Below are 13,695 nucleotides of genomic sequence, written 5' to 3' on the forward strand. Positions count from 1 at the left end.
CCCTGTGTATCTGTACCTCAGAGAGGGTCCTTCTGCATGTTCTTGCCCCTCCTCCTGCAGTAGAATGCTGTTGCATGTTCCTAGATGTGTACTAGCCTCGTTGGAGGTGGAGGGAGGGGAAGCAGTGTTCCCTGTCGTCCTGGTATGGCCTAAGTTCTAAGCAGGCCCTATGTCCCTGCATCTCGGGATAGGCAGGAGGTGGCAGTTCCTGAGTGGTCCTGCCCCTCCTCCAGTGGTAAGAGACATCTAGCCCTCCTTCTCAGCGTAGGATGATTTCCTTATCCTCCCCTACAAGTAAAGGGTTTTTTCTTTTTCTCTCCCTCACAGCCACAGTCGGTCTTACCTTTGCCCTCAGAGAAAGAGTTTGCTGCTCTTTTCCCAAAGGCTTTAAACTTTTGTTCCACTGGAAAGGATCTGGCTGGATCTTGGTGCCTTTCTTGCTCTGGTGGCCACTCTTCTCCTTCAGGCCTGCACTACCAAGAGCAGCTTTCTCTGGTCCCCCACCTGGCACTTGGTGTTTCTTATGAGTACCTGTGAGTGGTTTGTGGAGAAGAGCTTGTGAATGGGTATGATAAGCCCTCGTATCTGCTTCCAGAGTTTTTATACTCTTGTGCCAGCCCCCACGTAGCTTTTAGCAATTTGTTAAAAAGTTTAGCTGAATTCTTCTTACCTGCTTTCATTGTGGCCTGACTCTCCTCAGAGGCATCTGCCTGCCATTGGGTTTTGGGCTACTTGGTTGCCCTGTGACCTTAGCTCCTTGCTGGATTCATAAGAAGTTATGATTTTGTAGATTACCTAGCTTTATCTTATTTTTACGGTGAGAGCAATGCTCTTCTCATTTTTTAGGCCTTAGTTGCACTCTTGGATATAATTCACACTAATTAATCTTGTTGGCAGATGACCAAGCCACTCCATTTCTGTCCATTTCATCATTTAGACAATTTTTAGGAAAAGTTTGGCTGTATCTTTGAAAATTAATTTACACATGCACTTTTTTTTCCAGTCTTTCTCTGATATTTGCAGTGTATATCACATACATTACTAAATGACAATCTGAATGCAGAGAAGTAGCTACTTAGGATGCTGCAAGCCACAATAGTTGCAGATTTTCATTAAAACCTGTGGGAGTTACAGAGTAATTTGGCTATAAAGTGTTCTGAACATTATTCTAAGGTATATAATTTATTATGCTCTGACTTGCTTTGAAAGTGTAAAATACTTTGAGATTGCCTACCTTTTTTGATATCTGTTCTATAAATAGACATGTTCTTTAGAGAAGAAATGCACGTGCATAAAATTTTCTTTGCTGTTAATAGACTTTCAGATACAATTAAAAGGAATTCAAATATGTAAAAATACATTTTTAATTAGGGTGGAATGCTAAGCAGTGTGCTAATATGATCTATTATTTTCCTCTGTAAAGATAAACAGTTTCTCATTATATTTTGTTCAGTAATATATAATTAATTTAAAATAATTATATTTTCTTCATTTAATTTTATAGTTATAATGGAGAATGGGATCTAGCTCAAAAAGCATTGGATGATATTATATACAGAGCCCAGCTAGAATTATATCCAGAGCCATTGCTGGTAGGTGCCTCACTTACTTATATAAATTTTGTAATTTAAAATTTCTCAATTTAGAACTATAAATTGAGATGTAGCCATTCATAAAGCATTAATTATATGTCATTAAATACTTAGTGATTCATACTCCTGTTATAGTAGAAAAATTTTATACTTGAAAAGGTATGTATAACAAAATTTGAAAATTTCAGTAGGCTAACTTCTTACCCTGATGAATAGTCATTTTAACTTATAAGAATGTTCTCATTAACATGCTAGAGTTGCATTTATTAATTAGCTTTAGACATTTGGAAATATAATTTAATATTTTAGAATTTAAAATTTCATCACATATATTTTTAACCATAAATTTCCTTCTGAGATCTTACTCCTTATTCTAGAAGGTTTATGTATCATCTTGTGAAATACCTTGGAGAAATTATTCTTTTTAAAAATGTGTTAAAATTTAGCATCTTGTTTTATCTAAGGGTATAATAATGCATCTGGTTAGTATCAATCTTAAACTGTATTTTCCCTTCTTAGGTTGCTAATGCAATAAAGGCTTCATTGCCTCATGGTGCCATGAAATCTAGTAAGGAGGGTACAAGGTGTATTCAAGTTGAAATCACACCAACTTCCTCTAGAATATCAAGAAATGCAGTAACTAGCATGTCAATAAGAGGTCACAGATGGAAAAGACATGGTAAGAAATAAAACACTCTTCAAATTAGAGTATTGTTAATGCTGTTCTTTTCTTCTCTGTACTTAAAGGTGCTGTAACTGAAAACTTTAGTGAATAGTATCAAGTGGCATGGAAGAAAGAGCTATTGGACCACATTTAATTTATTTTCCACGAATGTCAGGCAGTAAGGAAACAGAGCCTCTTATGATACATATATGAATGAAAATTTATTTAAACCTTGTATTGGCTTTTAAATTTTATTTCAGTAGAGTAGCAGAGTAGGAAAATGCATTTTAAAATTATTAATGCATTTTGGGTATTCATCAGTACTTGCAAATATTCCTCAATGTTTCTGATTTTTCAACTCTTTAGTGGGTAAATTTGCATATTGATATAGAACAACTAATAAGAACTTTAACATTTTCTTCTGGATTTCTTGGTAAAGAATCCCATAGTACTGACGCATCTCTAGGCACTTCTGTTTTCTAGAAGTTAATTTTCTTGCAAGATTATTTGTTTGTTTTAATATTCCTTTTTGACTGCTTCATTTTATTATTTAAAAATTCTACTGGAAGTTAATTTTATTCACCATGGCCTTCTCGATGCTTTCCATCTCTCTCCTTTCTCTTGTAACTTATAATTTTTTATTTAATTTGTTATTCTTTTTGTAACTTTCGTCCTACCTAGAATTTGTTGTGATGGCAAGAATCAGTTTAAGATAAGATTACTATCACCTTCCAAGAAGTTAACCATAGAATAGAAAGTAGAAAGCCACTTCTTTGCCCCAAGCATACATAGATATTGGGGTAAAACAAAATCCATTCTCTATTTTCTTCTTCCTATAATCTGCGATGAAAACAGTAGCTCCTTTTGGTATATTTGGTTCCAGTTGTCTCCATGGCACCTATAGAGAAAAACGCAGAAGTGAGAAGAATGAGATAATTCACTGCGAAAGAGAAAGTTAATGATGAGAACAGTTGCCATTGTTCCTACTTAGGGAATCTAGGAAACAGTATGTCCCCCCAAAATGATGATGAAATTCTCCAGCTTAACCAATGATCATTTTCAATCTTTTCCTTCTTTAAAGTGATGTGACCAGTTCTTGAAAGTTCTTCAGGAAGGCATAAAAAGAAGTGGTAAATATTTGCCATCAACAAGGCAAATTATGCTCCTATTTAAAGCATACAGTCAGAGTCTAAAGATACATCAGTTTCTTCAGTGAAAATTATGCTACTGAATGGGACTAGATTACAGGCAGAAAGTCATTTCATTAGACATCACCATATTACCCTAGAGATCATTTTTCTGTTTGGGCATTAATAGGTGAAGAGAGGCACAGAGGTGATGAACCAGTTCGTATGGGTCATTGTGGCCATGATCACTGCAAAACTATCACTACAGGAAGTGCAAGAATGAATTTTAATTCCTTTCTTACTTTTCCTTCTAGCTATTTAGGAGGACAAATTGTAAATTAGGGGAAAAAATAATTGGTCCTGAGGTTAAAAATGTGAAATACTGAAGTTTAATTTTATATGTATGTGTGTATGTGTGAAAGAGATTTGTGTATGTGTCCATGTCTGCATTTAACTGAATAAGATGTGTACCCTGCAATAAAATAGAACCAATTTCTGGAAATATTGTATAGCAATAAATTATCAAAATGAAAAAAGACTACTTGAATATATTGTAACTACTAGATTCCCACGTATCTTCCAGATTCCATTTTGGCTACCACTTGAAGGGTTGGCACTGTGTCTTAAGGCTACAGACTCATTACAGTAACCTTCCTTGACACCTATCTCCCTACACTTATTCAGCCTTCCCAACTCTAACACTTGGGGAACTCCCGTTTATGGTAACAGAAAAAGTCAAGGATTAGGATGTAGAAGAGAATGAACTATAAAAAGCAAGTCAGGTGCATGTAGCAGATACAGAATGTAGCTTAGTCTTGTTTGCCACTCCCCTGAACTGTGAATTCTCTTTATCCAATGGGCTCTAAAATATTCCTAGTCCAAGGTCCTTATTTATCTCTACAGGTAGGTTGCATTCTCCCTTTTTTGCGTAGTCTTGGCTTTTCAAGCCACCTACAGATTGATGGCTATTTAGAAGTCACAATTTGAAAGTAAAATACAATTAGAGAAGGCTAATAAATAGAATAAGGATTTTAAAAAGCATTAAGGTAAGACAAGAATGTGAGTAGATGATGACCATAACAAGAATCAAAATGAAAATTCCAGAAAGAAAAATCACTTAAAGCAGTGAAATAAATCTATTAACTTTTAAAATTAATAATAAAAGTGCAATTTTATTTTCTTAAATCTTTATTTCCTTTAAACAATAAACAGGATAGCCAAAAGGAAAGCAGAAGGTATTTCTTTATAATTATGCTTCAGTCCTATAGTCATTCTTAAGAGTTGCTTCTCTAGCTATCTTTATTATCTACCATTTTATCTAGAAGAGCCCTTTTTCTTAAATCCCTGAATGATTCTCTATAACATTCTAGTATACAATCTAAACTTATTTCCTTGTACTTTTCCATCCCTTCTCCTCTTCCGGAGCAACTCTAATTGCTTTTTTTTTTTTTTTTTTTTTTTGGTCTTTTTCCCTACCACCACTACTGTTATGACTCACTTGTCTTCCACTTAAAAAAAATTATCTATATTTGGAATGATGTGATCAACTCTCCTCCTTTCTTTTAAAATAGTTGAAATACTCGTTCCATAAAAACCCCCTAATTAAGTTATGGTTGCAAGTAATGAGTGCTTATAATTTTTGCCAAATGGTTATCTGATAAAAACCTTATCTAGTGAAACACTAATTCCTTATTACGGCCCACCATATTTCCACTTGTGCATTTGTGAGATAATGAGCCAAATAAGTGAAAAGCATTTGGTATGCTTTGACGCACTACCTAAAGGCTGATTGTTTATTAAGAGCTATTTATTTTGTTTTATTAGCTGCACAATAATTGTATGCTTTTTTATTAGCCAGCTTGCTATTCAGATGGTCCTGTGATTGATTTACCCTTTCATTGGCTTTCCTCAATTTGAGACATTTTTAGTTTGAGTGTAGTATCAAACAAAAAAGTATATATATGTTTTATAATAGTAACAGTTAGTGATTTTTTGGTAATTTCTATAGCCCTGAAGTATAGTACTCTAACTCTATTATCTGACATTTATGTCACCATTATAGTCAGAACTTTTTAAAATGTTGTTTTAATACCTGTTGTCTTAATTCTAAATTGACATGAAAATAGAATAGATTGAACTTGTAGTGTTGTTTATATATGGTTACAACTGTTTGCAACAGCCACTATAACAATAAAGGCAATATTTATAATCTAGATTCTTTGTATTTTGCCCTACTTTTGGTCCTGGTATATGTTAAATTATTTACTTTTATAATATTGCATTTCATTATTTTGACTTAGGAGATCCAAGAGTACAGAATTCTAAGTAGTGAAAAAGAATTGAAAATAAGAACTATATATATTTTTAAGTCTTCTAAGTTAGTAATACCAAATCAGTACCCTGAGAATTTTAGAGTATTTTATTAATTATATGGAATGTTTAAGTGAAAACTCAAACAAAATACAGTTCACAGAGATTGAATCTAAAGAAAGTAAAGTTTCATGTTGTTATAGCCATTTTATTGCATTTTCAGCATTGTTTCTATTTAAAGGATGCCAAGGTATTTAAATAAATATATGATTATAACAATTCAAAGAGACCTGTGATTATGCTTTAAAAAATTGACAAAAAAATGTGATTTGTTTCAATTTGCTCAGTGGTTTAGTACTAACTTACTAGATGAGAAAAAAAAACAGCATAAATATGCAATTCTTGTTGGAATAGTTTATTTAAAACTGGTTATTGATTTAGAAAATGGTAATAACACTATTATATAATAACATATTGATAAAACAGAACATTACTAACTTTCTAACTGTTGAACAAATCTGAATAATTATGAGGTATATTTCAGTTAAATATTTTTAAAAAGCTATAAATATTTCAAAATGTTTAAGTTCATCTTTCTAGGTACTACAAAAGGTAAATGCCATAAATCTTGAGATGAAATATTTATTTTGTGAATCTGCTTTTATGACCTTATGAGTAAAGCATTAGAGGAAAAACAGTCTCTAATAGTTACAAAAGCATTTTGAAAAATGCAAAAAAGGTCATTTTAAACTCAAAAGTAGCAAACTTTAAAGAACGGGCTATTGGAGTTTTACATTTGCAGTTAGATATTTATAATGCTCATGTTTTTATTTAAAAGTTGTTTATACTTATTAAAGAAATTTAGAAAAATTATTTTGAGAAGATCCATTATTTTCAGACTCTAAAATGCTATTTGAGGAACAAATTTTCCTTTCCCAATATAGATGATAAAACATTTGGACCAAAAATAAGCATTTCCTTCTGATCAAACTTAGCACTGCATGAATTTTAACTGGCATTCTTGATATGGACCTTTTACTCATGGAAGACAAAGTAATATATTAGGAAATATTAGGTGACAAAGAAAAAAGACTATTAACCAAAGAGCTAAAATACAGTTGACACATGTGAACATTAGATTTAAAGAGGAAGACAGTAGTCTCAGAATCCTGGCTTAGCCAATTTTAGAAGAAAACAAAAAAATCTTAATCTACCTCTACGTAAAATAAGATAAATAATTTTCTATACAGAGAAGCAAGATATTTCAAATTACTTATCTTATGAGGCAAAAGCAGTTGTTTATAAATTATTGTGTTCTACATTTTTTACTAAGGAGGACTTACATGATTCTTGCTGTAGTTAAGGAACTTAGTATTTATTATTATATATTAGTGAACACTACCCCTCCCCTCCACCTTTTAAGGAGCATTTGTTACACAGTGTTCATGGAAGAAGAAATAAGCTTTTATAGATAGTTTTGTAGTAGATGTTGCTTACCTATTTTTGGTCTATCTGATCAGAAAGATCTTAAACATGAAGGATTCACCTGATCCAGCAGTATCCATATGTTGCAATTCTCTATAAGATTTTTTTTTAAACTTGAGACAATAAAGATGACAGACATTATCGAGAATGATTGAATCCACCTTGATGAGGAGAATTGTGCATTTACTATATACACAACAAAAGCTAAAGACTTGACTGTTCTTTACTTAAGGAAACTGGTAATAGTTGCTAACCAGTGCATCTATAAATACATTGTTCTGGCCCAGACTGTGTTTTTTTGTGTGCCCCAGGTTGCTCTTTTCTTATCTGGAAATTCTTCTGGCTTCAGGACTCAGATTACTAAATCTTAGTTTTTGTTCATGTCCTTGCTCAGAGTACAGCCCCTTAACTGCCAGGATCTTATTCTGTGTTTCTCTGGCAGCTTTGCTTTCCTCTCATCTGCCTTGCAAATTACTGGCCCAGGCTGTGGAAGGTTACAGTGCTGTTCTTTCTAACCCAGGACACATTTGTGCTCAATACTTTGTGTTACACAAATGCAACTTCTGTTGATTTAAAAAAAGCGCTAATAAAGTACCCAAATAATTCATTTGCATACCTGTCAATGGCTGCCCATTGCAATCAGAGCAAAATCTAAGCTCTATACTATGGCATAGGTGGCCCTAGTGTTATGTCTTGCCTATTGCTTTGAACTCATCTGAAGACCACTGTCACCTTTCCTTCTAACCCTTAGATTTGCTAAACCATTTCTGCCTTAGTGACCTTGTACTAGCAATTTGGGATATTTGAGCTGAGATTTTCCAGCTTTAACTCTCTTCCTCCACATTGTTGTGTAGCCAGTACTTTTTCATTCAGATCTCAGCTCAAATATCCCTTTCTCAAAGAGGTCTTCCCAGACCACCCATCTAAAGTTGACTTTCTCTCCTACTACCCTGCTCGCTCTTTCCCATTATTATTTTCTTTATTGAGTTTTCCACTATCTAAAATTCTGTTGTTTACTCAATTCCCATGCTATAGCGTAAGCTCTTTGAGGGCAGGGTCTTGGTCTGTCTGGTTGGCCATTGTATCGCCAGCACCTAAAACAATGTTTGGCACATAATAGGTGCTCAATAAATATTTGAATGCATGAATGAGTGAATAAATGATAAATTTATAATACAGACTGAGCAATTTGTTCTTTCCTTATTTCATTGAAAAAACATGTAACAACATGATAGTAAACTAGGTGGAGGAATATTCACTTATAATCCGGGTACTTAAAAAGTTACCATTTTTTTTTTTTTACAGTTTTTTTCCTATATGTGTATGTATTTTTCATAATTGTGCTCTATTTAAATTTTTTTTTTGTTATTTTACTTTTGTTCAGTTAACATTGTCAAACATTTCCCCAGGTTCTCCTAGTAAGTCCAATTATTTTAATGGCTACATAATACCACATTGAGTTGATATTCCATTATTTACTTAACCATTTACTTAATAAGTTAAATAATTTGTTTCTAACTTTTTGCTATTATAGATAACACTACAATGAATAGCTTTAACATTTGTCTACCGTTGAATAGAATAAATTGTAAACATGAAACTGATTGGATTAATATGAAATTGTTCAGGTATTTTATGACATTTAAAATATTTATATTTTATAAACTGTAAAGGAATGTATATAACTTTCCTTTGGGGTTTACTATGAAATACTTTTCATAATTAATGTCAAAATTATGTGATGCAGACATTTGAGGTATAGATTAATTTTTTTAAATGTCAGTTTATTTTATTGTTTTTATGAATAACTTTGGAAGAGCCTTAGGTCATAACTAGATTCCTTTAGACTTATGAATCAGTCTGAGTACAGAGCTGTGTAAACTCTGTGAATAAATTGTTCCTTTATTTAAATTGTCACTTTTAGTAAGTCAGCTGTGAAAGAATAAAAGCTAAAGCAAGGATAAAGAATTTCATGGGTGACATACTGGGAACAGGTATTTGGGATTATAAAGTTACATATGCAAGAAATGACAACTTTTCAGCATCAGTTTTAATGATATTTGCAATTTGTTTCACTTTTTTTTCCCCTCAAAGCCAGAAGAAATTTTGTAGGGGAGAAATGATTTGAGTGCCTTTGAGAACCAATTTGGAAATGTCCATTAAAAGTATTCTTTAACTCTCCTCATTTCTGTATATTTTATTTATATACAAATAAAATATTCTCAGAAGTTTCTCTTTGGATCTTTTTTGAACTTTTCGAATTATTTGAAATCAAATGTAAGTATTATTTTTTTAAAAGTATTGAACAGTTATGATACCTTTTACGTAGATTTTTAAGTTCTAGGCTTTTAAACAGATTCTATTTTCTTATGCATTTATATTTCCTTAAAACATTTCCCTTATAGTTTTCTTAAAGGAGGAAGTAACTTCCTCTTCTCAGCTGTGTATGTTATCCTTTGGATAACATGATAAAAGCATCACAGATTTTTTTCAAAAAGCCTTTTTAATGTTCCTGAGCATTTTACTAAACCTGCATTTAGAGGCAGCAGATTCACTTTTCTAAAACAGGGAGCCTTTGCTTTTCTTTGCCATCTAAAAATTCTCAAAAGCTATATATTATTTCTTCCTTTTATCAAGTCAAGTAACACATTCCCCGCTTACCCTAATCATGTCTTCTTCATGTTCTTTCAATTTTATTTACTCTAATAACAATTTTGTTTCACAACAGGAGATTCATTCAGTGTATCAAACAAATATTTACTGGGCATGTACAGTATGCAAGATACTTTCCCAGGTACTAAGTACACGGCAGTGACCAGACGAAAATCCCTACCCTCACGCACCTTACCTCTGGTAGACGAGATAAATAAGTAATTGTAGCTTAGAGAGTGATGAAGTACTAAGAAGAAAAAGAAATGAAGTAGGGAAAAAGCCATATGTAATATGGGGAATATTGAAACTTGATGGGATCATCGGGGAAGGTTCACTGAGAAGGAAAGTTTTGAGAAAAGACCTAAAGGAGGTAAGCCATGTAGCTCTGTGGGGAAGAACCTAGGCCTAGGGAGCAGTAAGACCAATAAGAAGGTGTGTGTAAGGGGATTGGGTCACAAAATTATATAGAGAAAGAAGCTGGAGAAATAATAGAGAGCAGGATCACATAACAGTTGTTTATTACATAATTCTCTTTCTTTATTCTGTAATTTTCCTTCTTTCTGGCTCTTTCTAGCTCTGTGCAGAATGGCATGCTTTTCTTTCTATGAATTTACTTTAATAAGCAGTTTAAAAACTGTGCTTTTTACCATTTTTGAGTGATATACAGTAATTAGTCAAAATTTTTGCTTGCGGGAAAACATATGATCTCATTTTTCTACCTCCCATTTAATTTCATGATTTAAAAAAATTCATAATATTGTTTCTTGGGCTGCAGATCTTCACCATTATCCCAGTAAATATGATTAGCAATCTAATTGCTTTGTGCAGCTTTATAAAATATTCTTGTCATTTTCTGGTTTTTCTTGCAAAATTCTAAATTTTCACCTTTGCAGCACCATTTTAAATTAATTTTCATTGGCATCTTTTAAAAAATAAACCCAATTTTAAAAATAAATTAACCTTGCGAGTTACGATTTATTTAGGTTTTCTTAGAGGTTTATTTACTCTTGCTCTGTGTTAAGCCAAAGTAAATTATTTGCTTTCTGTGAAATGACCAGGAATCTAAGCAAATAAGTGAAACCTAATTGAAAGATGTCTGTCAGAGGATATTTAACTCAAATTGACCTTAATGAATTGAAGAGTTAGAATTTATAGTATGTTAGAATGGATATTTAATGTCAAAAGGCTTTACTGTTTAGGTCCCCCATTCAGTTGTTCAGCTCTTTCTGAACTTCAATTTCCTTGTCTGTAAATGGGAGTCCAATTGCCTGCTTCAGAGGCTCACCAACACACTGTTTTGAGGATATAATTGAATAATGTATGTGAACGCTCTCAAAAAAACTGTTTAGTGTAAATCAGTGTAAGTAGCATTTTCTATTCTGTTAGACCTCTCATGCTTGTCTTTTAATATTTTGTTAAATTTTAACATTCACGGGCTTTGTTATATCTGGGTAATTTCAACAGTTTATAATTTTGTTTAGACTAATGATCCCTTTAATAGATCTTTTGTGAAACTGCTTCTACAATGTAAATGGACAAGTCTTGGTTGTCACCCAGCAGTTCCATGGTGATTTTGTTCTCAGTTGCAGTGGCCTCTGGTGTTTACCTCAGTCAGATTTTACTTGCCTTCACTTTGACGACAACTATTAGGTCTCATTAAACCTCTGTTAGCGAGCACACAGAAGCAGCAGTTTGTTAGTACCTCACCAACATGCTGTGGCCTGTCTAGAAAATAAAACTTTCATTTAGAGCATATTTAGTCAAAAGTTTATCAAGCAGTAGGTAATTGTGAAATTAGTATACCAGCATATTGGCCCACCAGCCCAGGGCAAGATGAAGCTTTGAGGACCTTTGGAAATACATGTTGCTGCTGAGTGTGGAGTACCCAGGGCATCCGTAATAACTTGCATTTTATGTTTTCAAAATGTGAAAGAATCAGAATAGAGTAGTGGTTCGTAAACTTGGCTGCACATTAGTCATGTGGGAGCTTTTAGAAGTCCCAATACCCAGGTTATACCTCACATTACTTAAATCAGAATGTCTGGGGTGAGGGACAAGCACTGCTAGTACTTAAAGATGCACAGGAATATGTGGCTCTGGCCTCTATTCTTTTACCTGTTACTATTTCATATGCTTTAGCACCATTAGTGAGAGCTGACATCCTATCGTGAAAAATATTTGAAAGTAGTAGGTAACATCCCTCATGCAGATCTGTGGTCTACATTTTTTAAGAGTATATACTGTTTTACATAGTCTTATGCTGTTTTGACCTTTAACTTTCATTACTTGTCCATGGTAGATATATTCATGTTATTTTTTCCCATTCATTACAGATATTTCTTTGACAGCATTAAATAAACAATGGCTCTGTGATTAGAGACAAAATAAAATGTCTACAAGTATTAACTAAGAGTTTCATTCCTTTGTTTTGATTACAAATGACCATTTTCAGAATAAAGGACTAATGGACAATTTGTTTTTCCAAATCCACTTTTAATTTTCCCCAGTTTAGTAATGAACTGTTAGAAACTAGCCTAAATTTGTGGAATTAGTATGAGTCTGAAGAAATAGACTATTTGATTATATCACAGCCACATTAATATTTACTAACGTACAAGATGATTGGTGTGTGAGGCAAAAACTATACCTATAGCATTACTAACCATAATATAAGTGAATAAGCATTTCCAGTATCATGGTTTATTAAGGCAGCCTCAGTGTAACCTAATAAAAGGAATTGTGCAAGGGGAATTCTTATGTGGCTTGGTTCCTCATGTTGACAATAGCTAGAGTTCTGGCTGTACATCCTTGAAAATTTGCCTAGGGCTTGACATGTGCTCACAGCATTAGCTTAAAACAATAGAAATTCTATTTTGAATTAGAAAAACATTTCTGTTTCATAGTCCTTGTCAAATATGTGTGTGAAAAAATACAGAACATAAATTGATGCTCTGAGTTTTTTCATTGTTGTTTAAAATTAAAGAACATGACTATTGTCTCCCCTGCTATCAGAAAATTGTAAATTATGGGAATTTCTACAGTGCAAATATTTGGCTTAATACCTAACATTCAGTCATCCAGTTTTTGTTTTGTATCTTTTGTTTTTCTTGTTTTGCATTTTTATTTTGTTTTGTTTTCAGCCATCATTTTGTCTTATCATCTTCAATTCTAGAGCAACCTGACAACAATAATGATACTACTGAATTGGGCATCCTTGTCATTCCTGAGATTAGTGTCACAAATGTGGCCGGAGAGAGAACCGGGAATGGGGAAAAAGGCAGAACACTAGGAGAGATTGATGTTCAGCATATACAGGGTGTACAGGAAACAGCCACAGATCCTAGAACTGAGAGCAAAGGCTTGCCAGAGATCAGGAGGCAAAAATCTGTAAGAAAAATGATGGAGGATGGAATAAACTCAACTGGCAGAGTGCAGTTTTAGCAGAGAACTTAATAGCTGCACTCCAAGGTATCTCTTGGCAAAGGGCCACTGCTGCATGTTTTAAGAAACAGTTGCACAGTCACAAAAATTTTGCATGTCACCTAATCAAAATGCATGAATTATGCACCACAATTTCCCAATGACTGTTAATATTCTTTGGAATGATCATATCTATACTGTCATATCTAGCCTCTGAATAAATTGTTATGAAAATGAGGCAGAAAATTGCTTCCAAAATAATTTTCTGCTTTTTTTTGAGATCTAAGATTACTTTTTCATCTTTGTATTTTTGCCATCTTTGATATGAAGAATAATGTATAAAGAATTTTAATAAGTTTGAGCTTCTGGTACTTATGATCTATATATTTTTCTCTTAGTAAGATAACCTAGAATATAGAATGCAACCTTTAAAAAAAGTCTTTAA

At 33.1% G+C, this 13,695-nt stretch overlaps 1 protein-coding gene across 4 annotated transcripts in view; it reads left to right on the forward strand.

The window, feature by feature from the left end:
• The window catches only part of HYCC1 (hyccin PI4KA lipid kinase complex subunit 1), a 71,246-nt gene that overhangs the window by 43,702 nt on the left and 13,849 nt on the right, over positions 1 to 13,695 (forward strand). Inside the window, exons 9-11 of one of the 4 annotated variants that reach the window (XM_010968612.3) lie at positions 1,505 to 1,592; positions 2,112 to 2,271; positions 13,003 to 13,298. In XM_010968612.3, the coding sequence (XP_010966914.1) occupies positions 1,505 to 1,592; positions 2,112 to 2,271; positions 13,003 to 13,271 (517 nt within the window). In that variant the 3' untranslated portion in view covers positions 13,272 to 13,298. Of the gene's footprint in view, positions 1 to 1,504; positions 1,593 to 2,111; positions 2,272 to 3,573; positions 6,128 to 12,970; positions 13,299 to 13,695 lie in introns of those variants that run through there. The other 3 variants (XM_045505634.2, XM_045505633.2, XM_010968611.3) reach the window with 3 other exon arrangements.

This window comes from Camelus bactrianus, chromosome 7 (genome assembly GCF_048773025.1).
Source record: "Camelus bactrianus isolate YW-2024 breed Bactrian camel chromosome 7, ASM4877302v1, whole genome shotgun sequence".
In the NCBI taxonomy this organism is placed as follows: Eukaryota; Metazoa; Chordata; class Mammalia; order Artiodactyla; family Camelidae; genus Camelus; species Camelus bactrianus.